General features: G+C 56.3%; 1 protein-coding gene across 3 annotated transcripts in view; it reads left to right on the top strand.

The window, feature by feature from the left end:
• The first annotated feature begins 4,205 nt into the window (after positions 1 to 4,205).
• Positions 4,206 to 22,294, top strand: part of KCNN1 (potassium calcium-activated channel subfamily N member 1) — a 38,370-nt gene continuing 20,281 nt past the window's right edge. For 2 of the 3 annotated variants that reach the window (XR_011567464.1, XM_019963860.2), the window contains exons 1-3: positions 13,217 to 13,415; positions 19,476 to 19,958; positions 20,641 to 20,736. Coding sequence is in view for 2 of the 3 variants with exons in the window: in XM_019963860.2 (XP_019819419.2) it covers positions 13,242 to 13,415; positions 19,476 to 19,958; positions 20,641 to 20,736 (753 nt within the window). In the remaining variant the exon portion in view is untranslated. Of the gene's footprint in view, positions 4,288 to 13,216; positions 13,416 to 19,475; positions 19,959 to 20,640; positions 20,737 to 22,294 lie in introns of those variants that run through there. The other variant, XM_070792540.1, reaches the window with a different exon arrangement.

The following is a 22,294-nucleotide window of genomic DNA, read 5'->3' as shown; positions in this document are numbered from 1 at the left end:
CGCGTTGCCAGGACGACCAGGCGGGGCCGGGGACGCCGGACACTGACTGCGCCTGCGCGGGGGTTGTCTTCACAGCGCCAGGGCTTTCCCGTAGCGCGCGAGTCGGGGAGGGAAAAGCCTTGTACGGCGCGCATGCGTCGACCCCCGCCCGACCCCCGCCCTGTGGGCCAGGGAATCCTCACCTGCCGCACTGCGCACTGGGGGCGGAGCGGGGAAACCGGCTCAAACTGGAGTGGGGTTTGCTGAGGCGTGGGCGGGGGAGGGAGCGAGCGTGGGGTCTTCCCCAGGTTCCCGCTCCCGTTGTCGCCTTGGCAACCGGGCGAGCGGGCCGCAGTGCGGGGGCGGCGGCAGCCTCGGGGAAACCGGGTGGTTCTGCGCGTGCGTGGGGCTCCGCGCCTGCGGCCGGGGTTCCCCTTCGTGCGCCTGGGGGGTATCGATGGGGGGGGGGGGGCCGGTGTGTGGGGATGATTGGAGAAGGTGGGTGCCAGGGAAGAGAATGAGCGCGGAGAGAGGGGCTGGGGAACGGGGGAGAATGGTGGTGGAAAGAGGAGGCGGAGTGGGTGCCTGAGAAGGTAGGGGGGCACGGGAGAGGGTGGAGGTGGTGGGGAGAGGGGTACTGGATGAGGTCGGAGGAGGGATTAATGAAGAAGATAGTAGAGGAAAGGGAACAACAGGAGAAGGGAGGAGGAACAGGGGGAGCGGCTGAAGGGCATGGTCAGTATGAGGGGAACAAAGAGAAGCTTATGAAGGGAACACGGTAGGGTATAGGGGTGGCTACGGGGAGGGGACGAACACCTTCAGGACACCACCCCACCCCCCAACCTGCAAACCACAGGTTTTCTGAGCCAGGAAATCTGGGTCTCAGATTTCCAGATTTAGAAGAAGAAAAAGAAAAGGTACAGGACACACCAGTTAAGCTTGACTTTCAGTTAAGCAGTGGAATGATTTTTATTCTAAGTGTGGCCCATTCCGTGCACTGTTTTTACTAGCAGCTCTAATTTTGGTCGGACCACTTCCTTCTCCCGGCCAACCCCATCCCCTGCCTGTCCCTTGAGCCTTTCTGAAAGCCACTGGGACCTCTCAGATCAGATGATTCCTTTGTTTCTTCTCTCTCTGGTGCCCCACACGCCTGCATACTGGTGCCCTCCCCTGCCATCTCTCATCTTGGCTTCGAACACCACCCTGAGGTGGAGTCCTAGCCAGGCAATACAATGCGCAAAGGCATGGCACCTCCACCACCTTCTCTCTTTGTCTCTCTGTGTGGCTGTCTCTGTCTCTCTCAAGCCCCTCCAAACTCTCTGCCATGGGCCTGATCCTAATGAGATGATATAATGTCTCTGCCTATCCCAGCTGCCATCACCTCCTTCTCTTGGAACCTCTAGGGCTCCTTACTCTCAAGCCTGAGACCCAGGAACCTCGTACACCAGGCTTCCCCTCAATTTCTGGGCATATAAGTATATAGTAGATACGTAGAAAAATTTTGGAGGGTAATTTTTTGGAGGCAAGTCCTGGGGGTAGTATTTGATGCTTCAACACAGAGAGCTGCAGTTTTCGTACCTTAGAGGCACACACACCCTGTCCAAGCTTTTGTACCCTCCAACAAAGTAATTTGCCTTTTATCCTCCTCCTTGGTTTTGAAAACAAGTGAGATCATAAAACATTATAGGAAAGCTAATAACAGAAAAGGTCAGTCCCTGGCCCTAGGCTGCCCCTTGATGCCTCCCCCAATCCCCACTTCTCATCTTTGCCCTTCGTATTTATTTGCCGTGGGAACACTCAGTCGAACTTCCCACCTGGCTTCTGCCCAACAGGCCAAAAACTCAGCCTCGTGGATCATTTTTCCCAGGGGCATGTTATTCTGGAAACCAGCGGTCCTCAGAAGGGAAACATTTGAGCCCCTGACTGTGTTTATAGTTTCAGTGTCCTAGGCAACGCCCCTGTAGAATCAGATCCTGGATCTTTTGTGCCATGTCCTAGGGGTGCTTTCTGGGGGTGGGTCACTGGGCAGAGGGTGATGCCATCCCTTTATTTGGAGCTGGGTAACTTCTGGGGTGGTCTTAGGTCAGAGTTGGACCTCTCCTCTCATCAGCCAGGCCCAGGTGGCACTGGGCACCCCCCATTCTCCCCATCCCCATTTCTGGGGAAGCCAAAGGTGAGTAAGTGAACCCACGACCGCTTCCACTAGGGATTGAGGACAGCAAACTAGGCTGATGTGCCCAGATAAGGAAGGCCTCTAGGCAGGAGGTGACATTGGACCGGGCTTCTGAAAGACAATAGGGGGTGAGGAGAGCTGGGAAAGGGTGATCCTGGCAGAAGGAGCAGCAGATGCAAAGGCCCCAAGGCTGGACAGGGTGACAGCTGAAAAGCTGGGGTTAGCCCAGACCACGTGGGCCTTGCAAGGGGGGAGGAATGAGGATCATCCTTTTGGTTCAAGGAGGAGGTGGCCGGTAATGTGGGGCAGGACGTGACCAGTCACATGGTTGACGATGGAATTCTGTGGCTGCATCAGAGAAGGGACAGTGGGGTGACACTGGGAATACATGAGCCGCGGGACTGAGGGGGCGTTCCCGGGCTTCTACAGGGCAATGGTGGGGTTCAAGGGCGGGGGACACCCCCAAACGATGCGTGTCCTGTCACCAGCTCTGGACTCTGTCCCTCACAGGGGCCTTAGCATCCTCCCACGGGCTGGAAGTCACCCCCTGAGAAGTGCTGGGTGAGGCCCCTCCTCTGTGGAGTCCCCGCGGTTCCCGCAGCCCTCCCCCTCTCTGCCCACACAATGCAGACCCCGGAGGCCCCCCGCCGCTTTGTTCTCTTTCCCTCCACACAGGGGCACGGTCACGCTGGCGGCTGCCTCTGAGCGCGGCTTACACACACATAATGGGAAGGGGAAAGAAAGCGTTCCCAGTCGCCTCCCCTCCCCATTCGCCTCCGCGAGCCGCCTCCCCCAGCCCCTCCCGCACGGCGGGATCCCCGCCTCAGGACCCCTCCCGGGAGCACAGTACCTTTCGCGAGACGCTCCCGGCCCGGGGAGGGGGAAGGCGGGGGGTTGGAGAGAGAGGGCTATTTTTAGAATGAATGGAAGAAAAGGAGGAGGGGGGACAACGAAAAAAGGGATGTAGGTTCGTAGAAACCTTCTGGCTCCCAAGAGGAAATTCCCCACACCCCAGGCCCAGGTGGAAGGTGGGTGGGGGGTTCAGAGACGGGGCGGGCGGAGCTGCGGGGGCAGCGGGCGAAGACAGTGGGCTTTGGGAGGGCGCCACGCTTCCTGGAGGTAAGGGGAAAGTTGGAGGAGACCAGCAAAACGTAGCCGGCAGCCCTACAGATTCCCAAGAGCTGGAGGGACCCCAGAGGTGGGCACTGTCCAGTCCAGACATTCCGGGAAACAGACTCGGAGAGGGGCTTGCGCAGGGCCAAGGTCATCGGAGGACTGAGCCCTAGACTCAATACCCCATCCCCTAGTGACCCAGACCTCGGTAGCCGCATTGTTCTAATTTGGCAGTGACCTTCACAAACCCTGCCATCCAGGCCTCTTCCTTTCACGTTCGGCGGGGTCCTGGCATCCTGCATTTAGGAGGGCTGGTTTCAGGGTATCACGACGCAACAGTAATACGGAGAAGTTTACTGTGGTTAGTTTTCTGGACATCCCGGGTCTCCCCTCCCTCTCTGGGACCTTCCAGCCCGGGCAGCATCACCAGCTGCCCCAAACCCCCGATTACCCCTGGAGCCCCCGGGTCCCACTCAAGGTTCGTGGAGGGGGGCGCTTAATAGCCTTCCTCTGTCGCCCTGGCCTCGGCTCCTTCCCCCGATCCCGGGAGCGGTCCCCGGGGGTGGGGAGGGCGGGGACATCTGTCTTCTGTGCTGCTGGGTCGCTGGACCGAGGCCAGGGGCTCCCCCCGCCCCAGGTCTCAGTTTCCCCACCTAAAAAATGAGTGCCGTGGGCCAGCGGCGGCAGAGGGTCCTCTCGGCTCTTGGAACCTGGTCGGAGATTTGCTGGCACGCCCCTGCGGGGAGGGGTCTTGCGCGAGACGGGGATTCCCGCCCCCCACTTCTAGAGCAGCGTGGCGGGGGAGGGGGGCGCGCGGTGGCAGCCGCCGGTTGCCTCTCCCTCGGCGCGATAGGCGCCCCCTCCCCGGGCGGCGGGGCGGGGCCCGGAACGGCGGGGAGGGGGTCAGCTCTGCGGCGGCGCGCACACTCCCTCCCGGCTCACACGCCCTTGCCCGGCCGGGCACTTGTCTTCGCGCTCGGGCCAGGCGCTGGGGCTCCAGCTGCCGCGGCCGACTCCGGCCGGTGAGTAGGCAGTAGAGGGGTGGGTTACAGGGTGGAGGTCTCCGCGGCGCTCGCCGTCTCCCTGGTGGGAGTCTCGGTCAGGGTTTGCCCGACTCTGAGAATTCAAAGCGGGAGCTGCGGAAGGGAAGGAAACCCCCTTCTATCCCTCTCCCCACTCAACACCAAGCCCCGAGTCAGCTCCAGGGCCCCCAACCCTGGAGAAGGGGGCTTCCGCTCCCGGAATTTGGGATGCGGAGACATCCTCCCACGGAGGTGAGGGTGGAGACATGCGGACCCTCCCGCGTGGCCCTCAGTGTGCTGGGAAGGGGGAGGACTGGTCCCACTGCCCCCTCCCCACTTCCTCCCCCCTCCCCCCGGCTCTTTCTCTCCCAGTCTGTGGCCGGGATTCCCCGGCCGGCCTTGCTGCGGAGTAGAAGGAAACCCCCACCTGCCAGCCTACTGTGCGTTTGAGCGCCTGCTCTTTGGAGCTCGCGGCTCTTCTCTCTTCTTCTCTGACCCCCACCCCCACGGACAGGGAGAGAGGCCCAGAGAGGGTTAGCACTTAGCCAAGGTCACGCAGCTGGGCAGGAGCAGAGCAGGGGTTTTTGGCTCACTAACCTTAGAAGCCAGCGGGTGGTGTCAGCTCTAGGGTCCTCCACTCCCTGCGTTTATCCACAGGTGTGAGGGCCCTCTCTGGGGGCCCCGGAAAAGGAGGAGGGTTTCTGTCATTCTCCCCAATCTCTCTGCCCTGCCAGAGGCCCCGTGGGACTGAATGGAGAACCCCACACCTCCCCACCCCACACCCCCGACCTGGCTCCTTCCTTCTGGCTTCCAGGTCTCTCATGCCTCCTAGCCCCACTCCCCAAGCCAGCCCAAGACCTGGAAGGAAACCCTTTGGGGTGGGGGGAATTCCAGATGGGCAAGCCAAGCATTGTGAGCCTATAGAATAATTTCAACTCTGATCACTCACCCGCTATTGACTTTCTACAATTCCCTGCCCTCCGAAGGGCCAGGGTCAACTTCAGAAGGTCCCCTGGCTAGATCAGGCAGCACCAGAGCCATGAACCTGGCCATAAGCCCCCACCCCAGACCTCTGGCAAAAGAAAGGGCGGCTGTGATGTTCACGGCTGGCTGAGTTTTCCCTTCAGTCCCGTTCTGAGGTCTCCCCCAACCCTGCGGCACCATGGGACCATCATGTGACCCCTTCTGCCCTCTCCTCCAGGGCGGGATGAGGGTACTGTGCTCACAGGGGGCTTCTGGAGACAGCGAACTCCGTGAGGGAGCCTCAGTCCCCAGGACAGCTGCAGACCTGGGAGAATTAAGGGGCAGCCAAGAATAGAACTGGTCAAGCTGGGGATTCCTTGATTCCTTTATCCTCACACGAGCCCATGCCAGCCTCACCCACCCAACTCTTCCTGTGGTGAAGGAATTGGTGGGGGTGTGGGGGGGGGGCCACGGGAGAGGAAGATAGGGACCAGCACAAGGAAGGGGTGTCAGGGGAAGGAGGGGGGCCTCCAGGGAGGGGGGCCTAGTGTGGGGGGTGTATCTACAGGGGTTCAAAAAGGGGTCCACAGAAGGAAACAGGCCCCCACCTGGACAGACAGTGCCACTCCTGATCACAGGTTTCCCTGAAACTTACACGGTAAAACTCAGCTTGTCAGAGCACAGATCTGTTCTAAAGACCCAATCTGGGAGCCTCCTGGGACCCTGGCTCCACCCCACAACCCATGTCTGGTCCTTAAGGGCGGGGAGGTGGCGGGGATAAAAGTGGCCACAGCTCTCTGCCAGCCAAGTGGTAGCTCAGTAGGACTAAAGCAGACAGCTCCTTTCATCGTGTCGACCCCTGCACTCCAGGGTGAGTGAATCGCAAACTCAGGTCACCTTTGGGAGTAGGGGGGTGGGCCAGGAGTTGGATAGAAAAAATGGTGACTTCAAAGTGCCAACCTTTGAAATAATACTACTAATATAATAACAATAATTACTGTCATGACCGTGTGTTCTAGAGTCCCCTCTGGAGAGTCACTGTCCACTTTCTCAGGTCACTGGTGGTGGGGAACCTGCTCAGAGAGGCTGAGTGATCCACCCAGAGTCACACAGCCAGAAGGAAGGAGTTGAACTGAGTTGGAGTAGCTCTAAAACCCCCGTAGTTTCCACAACCCAGATCCTGTGAGCTCACTCCCTAGAGACAACCCTCAGGGAGCAGCTCCTCTGATCCGTTTTTCTCCTATGAATATTGACTGACATTCTGGGCTTGGCAGTGAGCTGCCGGTATGGAGGGGACCAGGTGCCAGTGTCAAATGTGTGGGGTCGTCAGTCGACAAAGACTAAGCAGTTATGGTATGCCAGGCCCAGGGCTGGGCACTGGGAACACGGTGAGAAAAATAAAACACAGAGATGTGTTAGAGAATGACTGAGGGGTAGGAGAGGCTTCCGTAGTTGGGCCTCTCCAGGGAGCTGACCATGAGCTGAGACACAAGAGAAGAGGTGTAGCCAGTCAGGCAAGAGCAGCATACCAGGCAGAGGAAACAGCACATGCAAAGGTCCTGAGGCAGAAACGAGCTTGGCATGTTTGAGGAAAGTCAGGAGACTGGTGTGGCTGGAACAGAATAAGCAAGCGGGAGAGAGGAGGAGGAGGAGAGTGGGGGTTTCTGCAGGCACAAAAGAGTGGCGAAGGAGTGGACAGCAGAACAGTGGGGAGCTGTGGACGGTGTGTGAGCTGGGGAGAGATATATTATGATTTATGATTTTCAAAAGCCCCTGTGGCTGCCGTGGAGAACAGGGACTCCTGGGGCAGGAGTGGAAGTGATAGAAGGCCAGAAGGGAGGCCAAAGGGGCATCTGAGTAGTCAGTTCAGCTGGGACCAGGTTGGGGCTGCAAGGATGCAGAAAAGTGGGCAGATTCTGGAGTGAACTGGGCATGGAGGATTAACTCTTTGGGGCCAATTTTCTGCCTGATGCTGAAGGGCCATGGGGATGGAAGGAGGGACTCATTGTGCCTGGGGGAACTCTAGGAAGGCATCCTGGAGGAGGTGTGCTTGCTCTTTGAGCTGGTCTTTTTTTTTTTTAATTTATTTGTCTGTGCCAGGTCTTAGTTGTGGCACTTGGGATTGTTCTTCGTCGTGGCATGCAAACTCGTAGTTGCAGCATGTGGGATCTAGTTCCCTGACCAGAGATCAAACTCGGGCCCCTTGCAGTAGGATCGAGGAGTCTTAGCCCCCGGACCACCAGGGAAGTCCCTGTTGTTGTTCGGTCGCTCAGTCAGGTCTGACTCTTTGCAACCCAGTGGACTGCAGCATGCCAGGCTTGCCTGTCCTTCACTAGCTCCTGGAGTTTGCTCAAACTCATGTCCACTGAGTCCATGATGCCATCCAACCAGCTCATCCTCTGTTGCCCCTTCTCCTCCTGCCCTCAGTCTTTCCCAGCACTGGACTACCAGGGGAATCCCTGAGTTGGGTCTTGAAGGGAGTTTGCCAGTGGCCAGCTGGAGCCATGCTGGGGATCTAATCATACAGATGCTGTGAGGGCCACATGGAGCCGCTGAGCACTCAGAATTAGCAGCAGCATGATCATATTTTAGCAAGCAAAGATCACTTCTGGGACCTGGCAGAGACTGGGCTAGAGCCCAAGGGGCCAGGAAGGAGCTTTTGAAATGGTCCAGATCAGGACTTCCCTGGTCATCCAGTGGTTAAGACTATAAGCTTCCACTGCAGGGGCACAGGTTTGAGCCATGGTTGAGAACTAAGATCCTGCATGCTGTGAGGTGTGCCCCCGCCCCCGCCCCCGCAAAAAAAAAAAAAAAAAAGGCCAGGTCATGATCAGGCCAATAGCAATGGGGAACATCCAGTCAGCCATCTCAGTGTTTGTGGCACATTTAATTGGGATTAGCGCCCTAACTCCTCCCCTTGCCCTTGGAGGGTCCTTGTTGCCCTGTTCAGGAAACAGGCTCAGAGAGGGACGGCCCCTTGTCCATGACCATGGTAAGAGTTTTTTGGGGCAGCCATAACAAATGTCTACAACCACGGTTGGCTTAAAACAACAGAAATGTATTCATTTTGGAGGCCAGCGGTCTGAAATCCAGGCATGGTAGGGCCACATTCCCTCTGGAGGCTCCTGGAGAGGTCTCTTCCAGCCTCTGGTGGCTCCAGATATCCCATTGATTGTGGCTGTCTCACTCCAGTCTCTGTCTTCACGTAGCCTTCTGCCCTGTGTGCGTGTCTGTATCTTCATGTGGTCTTATAAGAACATCAGTCTTACTAGTGCCCACCAGATTGGCGCCCACCCTAATGCAGTATGTGAAAGTGAAAAGTGTTAGTCGCTCAGTCATGTCCAGTTCTTTGCAACCCCATGAACTAATGTAGCCCACCAGGCTCCTCTGTTCATGGAATTCTCCAGGCAAGAATACTGGAGTGGGTAGCCATTCCCTTCTCCAGGAGGATCTTCCCAACCCAGGAATTGAACCTGGGGCTCCCCCATTGCAGGCAGATTCTTTATTGTCTGAGCCAATAAAATTAAGACGTCATCTTAATTTAACTACATCTGCAAAGACCAACAATGTGATCAAATAAGGTCCTGTTCTGACGTCCTGGATGAGCTGGAATTAGGGGGAGGGATACTGTTCAAATCAGAAGAGCCACACAGCGGGGCACCATACTTCAGAATCAAGCCTTGTGCCGAGGCAGGGGCTGTAGGGATGGGGACAGAGGGGTGGGCTGGAATGAATTCAGAAGTGATCGTGAACTTGTCTGTCAGATGTGGGGGACTCTGGGGAGGAAGAGTTAGTCTGGAGCCTTCGAGCCCGAGAGTGGCAAGGGCAGGAGGGCAGGCTAGAGTCTGGAGCAAGGATGCAGCTACAGCTGAATGAGCAAGACAGCCCCAGGGCAGGTCCCCTGGTGGGTATGGAGGGTCTCCCTGCTGCTCACAGGAACTCTGTGCTAATGACAGAGGCTTCTCTGCCTGCGTGCCACCCCCAGGCTCCCATCTCCTCCTCCAGAGTAGGGACCAAGGGCTCTTCAGTGGGCTGCCCCGTGGTAAGTAACAGAGGAGGCCAGGCACAGTCCCTTCCCACCCCTTCCTGGCCTCGTTTCCTCTGTGAGCCATCTGCAAGTGCCAGATATATTTATTGATTGATTCAGTATCTTATCTTGCCCACTGGCCTGAAACCCTGCGTTTGGGGGATTTTGTGTGTCTTCATCATCACAGTAGCCCTGAAGACAGGAGGTGCTTAGTAAATGCTGACAGAATGAATGAAGCTTCTGGGGTGGGGGGTCCCTGAATATTGAAAAGCCCAGGAACAAACCCTCTGCAATGCCTTCCTCCCCCAACCTCCACAGTTGCCAGGACACTAGGGGGATAAACGCTTCATGACTTCTGCTCTGCTCAGAGTCCTGCACACGGCCCCGAGAGTGGGACCCCTGCTTGCCTCTGTGACCCCCACCCCACTTACTCCTTCACTCTAGCCCCACCGGTCTCCCTTCTCAGTAGGCTCACCTCAATGCCTTTGCCCTTGCAGTGCCTTCCTCTGGGTGTACCCTTCTCCAGCTTTTCTAGGGCTGGCTTCTTGGCCCGCCTTCAAATGTTCCTTCTTCCAAGAGGCCACCCCAGAACACCCTAGTTAAAGGCTCCCACCTCCGTTCTCGTTTTCTCAACTTCACTGGATTCTTTGCCAATGCTTTTTTTTTTTTTTTTAAGCTATTTTTCTTTTTTTAAGTTAATTTATTTGGCTGTGCTGGGTCTTAAGTGTGGCACATGGGATCTTCAGTCTTCATTGCAGCATGCAGAATGTTTAATTGGGGCATGCAGGGTTTTTAATTGTGGCGTGTGAATCTAGTTCCCTGACCAGAGATCGAACCCTGGTCCCCTGCACTGGGAGCTTGAAGTCTTAACCACTGGACCACCAGGGAAGTCCCTCCCATGCTTTTGTGTGGAAGCCTTACTAGTCCTTTACTAGTAAAAGTTGTTCCCTTCCTCGAGAAGATCAACTCCAAGAGGGGAAGATTTATACCTGTCTCAGACTGCATCCTCAGCACCACACTTGGAGAAGAAACTCGGTGGGTGTGTGAATGAATGAATGAATGTGTGGATAAACGAATGAATGAGAGAGTGAGTGAATACCTTCCCCACTGTGCCATTCCCACACTCACAGGGGATTCAGGGTCCCGCCTCCTTTGAGGCAGTCTTTGGTTAGACCCAGGATGGGTCTGAGACTTCTGTGAATTTGCAGCTTGGGGGTAGGAGGGAGAGGTGGCCAGTCTGCCCCAGCTCAGGCCACTGCCTCTCTGGGTGCTTCAGTTCCTGTGAGGTTCTCCAGGTCTCCTGCACCCAGACCCACAGCCACTGCCCTGAACTTGTGGTCCACCCCTCAGGGCCCTGGAGGAGGGGCTTCAAGTTTAGCCTCTACCCCGTCACCAGTCTGTAGGTCATTTCCTGGGGCCTGAGTCCTGAGGGTCTCCCAGCTGAAGTTCATGTGCATGCTCTTTGAGTCCCTTCCAGCTAACTGTGGGCTGCTGAGAGGCTCTGGAATGGAAACTCAGATATATCCCACTCAGTGTGTGCTAAGTTGCTTCAGTTGTGTCTGACTCTTTGTGACTGCCCCCCGCCCCACACCCTGGACTGTAGCCTGCCAGGCTCTCTGTCCATGGGATTCTCTAGGCAAGAATACTGGAGTGGGTTGCCATGCCCTCCTCCAGGGGCTGACCCAGGGGTTGAACGTGCGTCTTATATCTCTGGCATTGCCAGGCGGGTTCTTTACCACTAGTGTCACCTGGGAAGCCGAGAGCACTACCTTTATTCACCTCTGACCTCTGTCCACCAAGACCAGCCTTGACTCAGAGGGATGAGATTCAAGCAGACAACAGGGCCAACTTGGGCAGAAGGTGATGGGTCACCAGATTGTCCTAAATGCAGCTCTGTGAAGGAATTTCCTGATCTCTTGGGGCATGTGAGCCCAAAGGAGAGAAAGGGATCTTTCTAGAGAGAGAGAGAGATGGTAAATACGGAGCCTGCAGGGTCTGGTAGGATGGGAGGAGTGGATGGGCCTCTGTGGCCTGTGATCAATACTCTTGTGAATTTCTGGATGTTTACACAATGGACTTGAATTGAGAAAGCATTGGATACTGCAGCGGCTTCCCAGATGGCGAAGTGATAAGAACCCATCTGCCAGTGCAAGAGACACGGGTTTGATCCCTGGGTGGGGAAGATCCCCTGGAGTAGGAAATGGCAACCTACTCCAGTATTCTTGCCTGCAGAATCCCATGGACAGAGGATCCTGGTGCGCTACAGTCTGGGGGATGACAAAAGAGTTGGACACGACTCAGCACACACGCACAGTGCTGCAGGGGAATGACAGCAGTCTGTGCAAGCCTGGGTCAATCCGTAGGCACGACGAGAATGCTTTTTGTGGGGCAGGGACCCATACGGGGGCAAGCACAGGCTGTCAGGCCAGGGCACTGAATGCGACACAGGGATGTGTGCCAGACCCCGAGGGAGATGTGGGTGGCTCCATCACTGTTGTGCTTTAGAAAGAGGGCCCAGTGGCTCAGGCAAGGGAACAGCAAGTGCAAAGGCCTGGAGTGAGCTGAGGGGAGTCTGAGGAGGCCTGGAAAGGGGGGCTGGTAAGTGGATGGAGGGATGCAGGATGAAGCATGTTTGAGAATGCATCCCCTTACGGTTCCCAAACCCTACTCCTGGAGCCCCTTTGGACACAACAGGGCATGGGGTGTCCCCAGGCCTCCACTTCCCAACTAGCATTTATCATGGCTAGGCCTTCCTTAGGGTGCTCCCAGCAGGCTGGGATAAAGGACAGGCTCTGGAGATGAGGGACCAGGAGTCCCATCTGCTGACCCCCCACCCATCACCTGGCTCCACTCACCATCTCACCACCATCACTGACCCATGGGACTACCCCTGCCCAAGCCACTGTCGGCTCATTCATTCAGCCCAGCTATTTTCTGGGCACTGCAGAAAGAACAGACAGCTGCCCCAAGGCAGTGATGAGCAGTCAGATGTTTTTGACCTGGCCCAAAGCTCAGGGCCAGGAGGAAAATAGATGGGGGACTGGGAGAGAGACAGGGGAACTGCTGCCCCCAGGAGTTCTCAAGCCGGGGAGGACAGAGCCAGGTTCAGTCACCCAGCTGACAGGGTGGGGTAGGGTGAGGCTGAGGTGGTGAGGCTGCCTGAGAATGGAGGAGGTAAGGGCTCCCCACTTTCCAGTCCCCAAGGCTCCTCTGAGTGTCCATGAACATTGAATATGTGTTGCCCAAGGTCATCCTCAGTACCCGGGGAAAGGAGCACCATTGGAACCAAAAACTAATCTCCTGTTGGCCTGCCATCCTGGCATTGGTTTGGGGAGTTTAGGACTGGGGGAGGAGGCTAAATCTGAGTGGATATTCTCCTCTCAAAGAAGATGGCCTTTGCCCCAGCAAGCACCCCCCACCCCCAGCCCTGAAAGCCCCCACACCCAGCTCCAAGGCACTTTCTACTTGCCATCATCTTCTTTCCCCACCCCAAGACCCCCACCCCCCCCCACACACACACAGAGCGGAAGTTTGACGAGGTCATTTCAGGAGGGAGGTGGTCAGTCACTCTGCAAAGTTGTGACCTCTGCAAGTGCGTGTTGTGCTCAGCCCCCCCAGGTGCGCCAATGTTGAGAGGTGGCTGGTTTGGGGACCTGATTTTGGAAAACGGGTGGTTAGGAGTTCTCAAAGACGATCGAGGACGGGAGTTTTCGCTTCGCCGTGGTCCTCTCCATCTCGCGGGGCAGGAGGGTGAGCTTGAGGACCAGCCGCGCGCTGGGGGGCGAAGGGGGCACCGGGGAATGAGGGATCTTTAAATGGAGGCGGGGCTTGCGGGGTCGACGGGGGCGGTGCCAACCCGGGCTCGGCCAATAGGCCGCGCCGCTGGCGTCGCACCGCCCCCTCCTCTCCCGGCCCGGGCGGGAGCTCGCCCCCCCGGCCGGGCCCGTGTACAGGGCGGCGGGGGATGCGAGCTCTGCCGCTGCCCCCGGCCCCACCGCCCCGGGGCCTCGCGCCCGCCCGCTGCTGCCCGCCCCGTCCGCAACCCCGGCCCCGGCCCCGGCCCCGACCTGGTGGTCCGTGGCCGCGTGGGTCCCTCTCCCTTCCAGCCTCGTCCGCCCGCCCGAGCCGCGTCCCGCAGGTACTGAGTGGTATGGGCAGGGGTACCCAGAGAGACATGTCCCGGAGTGAGATGCTGTTTGGGGGAGCGGCCAGGAGGGAGGATTTCCGTGGGGTCCGCAACCGAGAGGACATCGCAGTGGGGGAATGTGTGTATGTGCACCGCCCGAGTGAGTCGATTCACGGATCCCCATCCTGGAGGGGGAGGGTACTGGGTTCACTTTGGCGGGGGCAGAGCAGTGAGTGTCCAAACTCCATAGATACGGTGGGGGAGCTCTCGGGGTGGAGGCAGTGACCCAGGACTGACTTGGGGATGGGAGGAACGAGACCCTCACCACTGGCCCTTGTGTCCAGCCGTTAGGGGCAGCATAGCAGGGTTCGTAAAACTGGTCCCCTAGCTCTCCCAGGACAGAGGTCGGGTACCCAGCACAGTGCACTGTTCTGGCTGTCCTGGAGGGTGGGGCCTCAGATGTGAGTGCTGGAGACTGGGGGTGCGCCAGAGATGCTGATGGAGACGCATCAGAGTGGAGGGCACTGGGGAGAGCAAGCTAGGGCAGGATAACTGCACCCTGATGGGTGGTGAAGGGCGGAATGCCTAAGGGATGGGGCAGTCAGCCAACGACTTGCTGCACCCACTCTCCAACAGCCCAGAGGGTGGGAGGACAAATGGATCCTGTCCGCCCAGCAGAGCTAGGGCCTGAAGAGTGATGGTGGAGGAGCGTCTTGGGGTCCTTCCCTACCCTCCACAGGGACACACAGCCCACAACTTGCCCACAAAACCTACAAGATTCTGCCATGTGCCACTCTATCCACAGTTCCTGGGAGCAGTGAGGTGGGCGTTTTGCCCCAGGGAGGCTCTGCCTTTGAGCGTAATGGGCAGGGGGGTACTTTCTCCTGGTCCAGCTCTGAAGGACAGATTGCAGTGTTGGGCAGTGGCACCACAGCGTACCCATGACTGTGTGCTAGGCATTTTCCACGTGAGATCTCATTTCTTTCTGGTCACCGACCCTGCTGGATTGGCACTAAGATGCCCCGTTACTAAAGAAGTAGCTGAGGAAGTGGCAGTGACCTCGTCCTGGCTGAACACCCAAAGGTCCCTCCGTAATCAACCCATCATTTGTAAAAAGAGCTCACTTGAGGGCCTTTGCTCTCTGGTCATTTTCTTTCTCTTCCTGTTGGGTGGGAAAGTTCAGAGGAGCTGGCCTCCTTGGTCCCTGCTGCCTGCACACTTTCTTCCCTGCTTCAGGAGGCTTCCTGGCTCCCCCTGCCCCACTTGGCCAACAGGTTTCCCACACTATCTCTTGAAATGGTACAGAAGGCAGGGTCTGCTCATCTCTTTACCCCAGCATTCAGGGAACAGAGGTCTTGTGCCCCAGACATATGAGACAATTTTAGCAATTCCAAGAACCTTCAAAACCAAATACAGCACAGGGTGTTTCTCCCTTTTTAGAAGTCCTTGAAGAACTTGGGGCCTTCACCCAGAAAAACACACCCTTTCGTGGACATCGAAACCTTGGCTGAGGTTTTATAGGAGTTTCTGGTTCTTTGGGGAAACTCTGAGGATCCCGGAGACCCCACCTTTAGGGCCAGGTTGCAATGAGGGAGGGGAAGGTGAACCTGGGGATGAGTGGGGTCTCTTGTACCCAAGGCCCTCTGGTACCACCCAGTCTTTAGATTATGGGCTGGCCCCTTCTTCCGTGAGATCTCAGGCAGGCCTCTCTGTCCTTCCGCTTCCTATGAGGTCGTGGGAGGTGTCAGAGAGCCACCACTCCTGTGCCCTGAGTTCTGTGGTCCCTCAAGAGTTGTGCCAGACTGACTCCTTTTCCGAATAGTCGCTGGTCAAGAGGGATCCAGGCAGATCCTGCCACCCCCAGACTGCAATAACTTAGCCCTTCCTGGCTGTGTGACCTCAGGCAACGTGCTGAACCTCTCTGAGTCTCGTGTCCCATCTGTAAAATGTGAGTAAGAATGCCACCTGCCTCGCTGAGTAGCCATAGGGATTAAATACAGTAATTCTGACCAAGGTCTTGGTCCGCCTGGAAAATCCCATGTACAGAGCCTGGTGGGCTACAGTCCATGGGGTCGCAAAAGAGACACGATTGAGCAACTAAATAACAAATAACCACATTAATGTGATGGGCCCTAGGAAGGCCCCCCAGGCCTCCGCCCTCCTGGAAGTCACCTGCTGCCTATCCGCATACCCCACCCCACTCTCTCTCTGCCCAGGGCATGTCAGGACGCGGCTGCCAGGCAAGGAGGAGCATGGCCGCTGCGTGGCTGAATTTGGCCTGTGTGTTAGGTGGCTGAGTCACATCCCCAAATTGCATCTTCATCGGTGCGTTTCAGAAGGTCGTTTGCAGCGCCCCCACCCCCTCCCGGTCCCGTCTGCCAGGCCATCACCTCTCCTGCCTGCTGTCCCCAAGCCCTGGGCAGGGACCCTTTTGTACCTTCAGGAGGGAAGCTGGGAGGACTGACCGGGTTTCCTTGTCTCTTGGGACAGAGCAGGGCTGGGGCTGCAGTGTGTGTCCCGGGGGCAGGCTCTTAGTCCCACCTAGCAGCTCACGGCCCTTCAGGTGGCCAGAAGGGACCGTAGCCCCAGAAGAAAGTGGCGCCTGACTGCTTGTGAAGACAAAGAGAGAGATCAGGGCCAAGATCAGCCTTATAAACTGTGAAGTGGTGGGCCTGCAGGCGATCAGCCCATACAAACTGTAATGTCCTGGGCCCACGGGGGGCCAGCTCTTATAAACTGTGAAGCGTCAGGCCACAGGTGGCCACAGCCTGGTTGGTAGGATGGATGGAAGTGGGACGTGTCCTAAGACTCATGTTTCTTGTGTTCTTCCTGTGTGCTGACACCCTCGTCTGGGGACATGTAGTGAGTGGGACAGACGCTGTCTGGGGGCGGGGTGGACATGGACACAGGTGATCCTGCAGTGCATGCGGTGGTTGGTGCCCTGGCCAAGGTCACCCGTGTCTTGCCTGGCAACCTTGCTCATCGTGGTGTGTCTTGGTGTGACATTGTCTGAGTCTCTCACCCCCAGGAATGTGGTTTCAGGGCCACGGAGGTGTCTTGTCTCTGCATGCAGCCCCCTCTCCTGAGCCCCAGCACATGCCAGCTTAGCCTTTTCCAAGAGGACAACGCTGGACCCACAGCCCACTGCCGCCTGGCTTCTTGGGAGAATCCCACAAGGCAGCCTGATGCAGAATCTGCCTTGTAAGGAGACGGATCCTTCACTGCACAGTGAAGGGAAACTGGTGCCTCAGTTTCCCCATTTGTACAACAGGCCAAATCCTAGGACCCCTTTTTGGGGATGTTGTGAGAATTAAGGAGAAAACTCTGCATGAAGGACAGAGCCTGGCATGTAGTGGGTGTTCAGTAAACACAGGCTGTGGTGGCAGCTGGGGGTGCCTGTGGGGGTGAGGAGTGAGAGAATGGGCTGGAGTGGGTGGAGCAGTGCGGGGTCTTGCAAGACTGGACTCCAGGCAGGCTCATCCTGTGCATGTCACCGTCTTCAAGGTCCTTGCTCCCGCATGTGACACGCAGGACCTGGCCCCAGGCAGGCGCAGAATCTGAGGATATCAGAGTATATCAGCCTGTCTGCTTCTCGGTAGCCAGTTTCCTTTGTGGGGAAACTGAGCCTGGCCCAAGGTCGCAGGACCAGACCAAGGTGCTGTAGAATCAGTTCTGGGGTCTTTTTGTCTTTTGGCTGCATCACATGGCTTACGGGGTTTTTAGTTCCCCAGCCAGGGATTGAACCCGTTCCTCAGCAGTGAGACCACAGAGCCCTAACTCCCGGACCCCCAGGGGGTTCCCTGGGATCTTTTTCTGTTTAAATTTTATGTCTTTTTTTTTTAGCCACACCTTGGCTTGTGGGGTCTTAGTTCCCTGACCAGGGATTGAACCCAGGCCCTCAGCTGTGAAAGTCCTAACCACTGGACTGCCAGAGCATTCCTCAATTCTGGGATCTTAGAATTAAACCCTGGATTGTTCCTTTGGTCCTGGAATCCAGGCAGGAGGGAGCTGAGGGTCTCATAGCCATAGTCATGGTCCCTAATATCTCCCTGGCCATACCCTTTGACTGTGTAAGTATGTTCAGGCCTTTGGACAACTCTATGTGGTGTGGTGGGGAATTGGCGGCTCAGTAGAGTGAGATTAATTTGTCCAAGATTCCAGAAGTCAGGAGTCAAGTCTGGGTTGGAACCATCTCCTGACGGCTCACTGCTGGTTATTCAGTTGCTAAGTCGTATCCAACTCTCTGCAACTGCATGGACTGCAGCACGCCAGGCTTCCCTGTCCTCCACTATCCCCTGGAGTTTTTCTAAACTCATGTCCATTGGGTCAGTGATGCCATCCAACCATTTCATCCTCTGTTGCCCCTGTGTCTCCTCCTGCCTTCAATCTTTCCTAGCATCAGGGTCTTTTCCAATGAGTTGGCTCTTCTCATCAGGTGGCCAAGGTATTGGACCTTCAGCTTCAGCATCAGTCCTTCCAATGAATATTCGGGACTGATTTCCTTTACGATTGACTGGTTTGATCTCCTTGCTGTCAAAGGGACTCTCAAGAATCTTCTCCAGCCCCACAACTCAAAAGCATCAGTTCTTCAATGCTCAGCCTTCTTTATGGTCCAACTCTCATATCCCTACATGACTACTGGAAAAACCATAGCTTTGACTATATGAACTTTGTCAGCAAAGTAATGTCTCTGCTTTTTAATACAGTGTCTTGGTTTGTCATAGCTTTCCTTCCAAGGATAAGTGTCAATTTTGTGGCTTCAGTCACCATTCACAGTGCTTTTGGAGCCCAAGAAAGTATTAATAATATCTGTCACTGTTTACACATTTCCCCCTTCTATTTGCCTTGAAGTGATGGGACCAGATGCCATGATCTTAGTTTTTTGAATGTTGAGTTTCAAGTCAGCTTTTTCACTCTCCTCTTTCACTTTCATCAAGAGGCTCTTTAGTTCTTCTTCACTCTCTGCCATTAGAGCGGTATCATCTGCATATCTGATGCATATCTGAGGTTGTCAATATTTCTCCTGGCAATCTTGATTCCAGCTCAGGAGTCATCCAGTCCAACATTTCTCATGTACTCTGCATAGAAGTTAAATAAGCCCAGTGACAATATACAGCCTTGACGATTCTCTCCCAGTTTTGAACCAGTTCTCCGGTTCTAACTGTCACTTCTTGACCTGCATACAGGTTTCTCAGGAGACAGGTAAGCTAAGGTAAAGTGGTCTTACCGTAAGATGACCTTAAGGTAGTTCCAGATGGCTCATTTAGGTGGCCTCTAATCCTCCCAGGCGAACCAGCCAGCAGAATTCCATCTTGAGGCTTTGAGAGGTGTTTCCTGAGTGTCGCCTGTGTTTATTGCTTTTAGTGTCCATGCTTTAGGTACTTGGAAACACAGAAAAGTCAATGGGCAAAGGCCTGGTAGGAGGGTGTTCCAGGCAGAGGTGCAGCAGGTGCCTCAGAGTGTGCAAGGGCCCTGAAGCAGGACCAAGCTTGTTGGAACCTGGTGATGGGGAGGTCAGTGTGGCTGAAAGGGGGTGACTCTGGGAAAGGGAGAAGGATAAGATGGGATAGAGGCCTCCTGGCCACAGGGAGGAGTTTTTATGCAATAGCGCTGGAGAGCCACGGAGAGGTTTGTTTTTGTTTTATATTTGTTTACTTATTTTTAGCTGCATTGGGTCTTGGTTGCAGCATGTGGGCTCTTCGTTGTGGGCCGCAGACTTCTTTCTAGTTGTGACATGTGGGCTCCAGAGTGCGTAGACTCTGTAGTCTCAGCGAGCAGGCTTAGTTGCCCTGCAGCGTATGGGATCTTTGTTTCCCCGACCAGGGATCGAACCCACATCCCCTGCATTGGGAGGTGGATTCTTAACCACTAGACCCTAGGGAAGTCTGTGTGGAGGTTATGAGCCGAGGAGGGCCATAGGTTGGCTTGGTTTCTGGGGTGGTCGGTCAGTCCACATGTCAGCTGCAATGGGTTCATGGCCTCTCCAGCCTCAGGATGTTCTGGGGTGGGGGTCCCTAGCCATCTGGTCAGTTGGCCAGACCCTGACATGACCATGTTCCCTGTGCCCTGCAGGTCAGCGCGGGAGCCCGGTTGCTGAGCCATGCCAGGCCCCAGGCGGCCGGCAGCAAGCCCAACGCCAGCACCCACATAGTCATGAACAGCCACAGACACAGTGGCTGCGAGGGACGGCCACTAGGTGGCGGGCTGGGTGCCCTGGGCCGAGATCCTCTGGACCCTGAGGCCGGCCACCCCCCGCAGCCTCCAAATGGCCCAGGCATCCAGGTGGTGGTGGCCAAAAGCGAGCCGGCGCAACCCTCGCCTGGCAGCCCCCGGGGGCAGCCCCAGGACCAGGAAGAGGAAGAAGATGAGGAAGAAGATGAGGCGGTCAGACAGAGGGGCTCAAGGAAGCCCCCCAGCGTTGGCCACCGCCTGGGCCACCGGCGGGCGCTCTTTGAGAAGCGGAAGCGCCTCAGTGACTATGCCCTAATCTTTGGCATGTTCGGCATCGTTGTCATGGTGACAGAGACGGAGCTGTCCTGGGGGGTCTACACCAAGGTAGGCATGGCCCTTCCCCCTGGCACCCCGGGGAGGCCCTGCTGGTCCCACTTGGCTCCCCGAGACCCCCTTGGGCATGGGGTCTGGGACCACATCGGCCCTAGGAGAGGGGGGCAGGGGATGCTGAGGGGACCCTGGAGGTGGGAAGGTGGGGGCACCCAGGGCCTCCTGTTGTTTCCACCCACTGAGGGCAGCAGGAAGGCCTCAGGTGGGGCCAGAAGTCTCCAGCCCCTTCCCTCTGCCTGGCACCATGGGGCTGCGCTTTCGCTGAAGGTAGAAAGGCGGCTGCTTCCGAGTCAGGCCCGGAGGAGACAGGGGAGCACCAGAGAAGAGCTGCTTTGAGGAGCAGGGAAAGAACTTTGCCCCTTTCGAGGGCGAGCTGGGCCAGGTTATGAGCTGGGTTGTGGGTCCCCAAGTGGATGCCAGGACGGAGGGAGATGAGAGCCAAGTCAGCCTGTAAACTCTAAAGTGCTGCATCTGCTCGAGGCCTGGTTTTATAAACTATGAAGTGCTGTGCCCATGTGAGGCCTGGCCTTATAAACTGAAGTGCCACCTTGCTGTGAGCCCAAGCCTAAGGAGTAAGGACTGGAGCTTCACTTCCTGAGCGAAGTGACCGGGTGAGGGGTCAGGAGGGCTGCCCGCCTCCAGTGTCTGTCCTGCCCTCTGCTCTCTCTTTGCCCAGGAGTCCCTGTACTCATTTGCACTCAAATGCCTCATCAGCCTCTCCACGGTCATCCTGCTGGGCCTGGTCATCCTCTACCATGCCCGAGAGATCCAGGTCAGTGCTCAGTGGGCTTAGGGCAGCTCCCCTTCCGGCTCCCCAGAGCCCCCCACAACAGCCACCTCCATGAGTGCACACTCAGTCGTGTCCAACTCTTTGTGACCCTTTGGACTGTAGCCTGCCAGTCTCCTCTATCCATGTGATTCTCCAGTACTGCAGTGGGTTGCCGTTTCCTCCTCCAGGGGATCTTCCCAACCCAGGGATTGAACCTGCGTCTCTTGCATCTCCTGCATTGGCATGCGGGTTCTTTACCACTAGTGCCAGCTGGGAAGCCCCCAGGACCTGGGAACCCTCTAAAACATAGAGGGATCAATAGCCACTTCATAGAAGAAAAAAAAAAAAAAGATCTCCATGGAAACACACTGTTTAGATCACTCTGAATTTCCTGGAATGCGTATCGTCATTTTAATTTTCATCGATAATTTGGTAAAGAAGACTAACAGTGAGGGAGCAGGCAGTGGGCTGGGGTTCTGAGGTGCACGTGGATTGTTTTTGCAGCGCTGGGGTCTTCTGAAGTTTTGCAGCCATGGAGTCCGGTGTTTGTAGCCCCAGGCTCCTTTTCCTCATCCACTGGACCTGTGTTTGAAAGATTTCTCATGTGCCAAGGATTCTCCTATTTCAGGGGCTGATCAAAACCTGGTCAGGTCCCTGGAGAGCCAAGTTCAGGGCTTGTAAGGCAGGTGTTACCACAGCAGGCCAGCACCAGGGCCTGGATATACCAAAGGGGGTCAGATCTGGCTCCTGACTCTGGCCTTTGACCCCTGACCTCAAGGAGCCACAGCCTGGCAGGAGATGGGCGTAGGAAAATCCTACCTAGGTTGTACTGTATGCAGACCTGTCAGCAGACAGTCAGAGTCTGGTACACAGGAGGGGTCCTCAGTCTGGCTAGGAGTTGGGGTAGGAGGACGGTGACCCTTGAAGTAGAGGAAGCAGTTCTAAAGGGACAGCTGGGAACAGCAACAGTTAAACATGGAGTTACCTATGACCCAGCAATTCCACCCCTAGTTACACACCCAGGAGAAACAACTACATCCACACAAAGACGTGTACGCATGTGTTCAGAGCAGCATTGTTCACAGTTGCCTAAAAGTGGAAACCACCCAAATGTCCACTGACTGATGTATGGATAAATAAATGGTGGTCCGTCCATACAAGGGCATATTATTCAGCAAAACAAAAAAGGATGAAGTACTGTACGTTTGCAGCACCGCAGCTGAGTGTCTCACACAACAGAAGTATATTTTCTCGTGGGGCTTCCCTGATGGCTTAGACAGTAAAGAATCCGCCTGCAATGCAGGAGACCTGGGTTCGATCCCTGGGTTGGGAAGATCCCCTGGAGAAAGAAATGGCAACCCACTCCAGTATGCTTGCCTGGGAAATCCCGTGGACAGAGGAGCCTGGCAGGCTACAGTCCACAGGGTCATAAAGAGTCAGACATGACTGAATGACTAACACACACATGTATTCTCTCGCATCTCTGGAGGCTGGAAGGCCAAGGTCAGGTGCTGGCAGGGTTGGTTTCTCCTGAGGCTCTCTGCTTGACATGCAGGCAGCT

The sequence above is a fragment of the Bos indicus genome, chromosome 7, assembly GCF_029378745.1.
Source record: "Bos indicus isolate NIAB-ARS_2022 breed Sahiwal x Tharparkar chromosome 7, NIAB-ARS_B.indTharparkar_mat_pri_1.0, whole genome shotgun sequence".
Classification (NCBI taxonomy): Eukaryota; Metazoa; Chordata; class Mammalia; order Artiodactyla; family Bovidae; genus Bos; species Bos indicus.
This window is presented reverse-complemented; position numbering and strand designations above follow the sequence as displayed.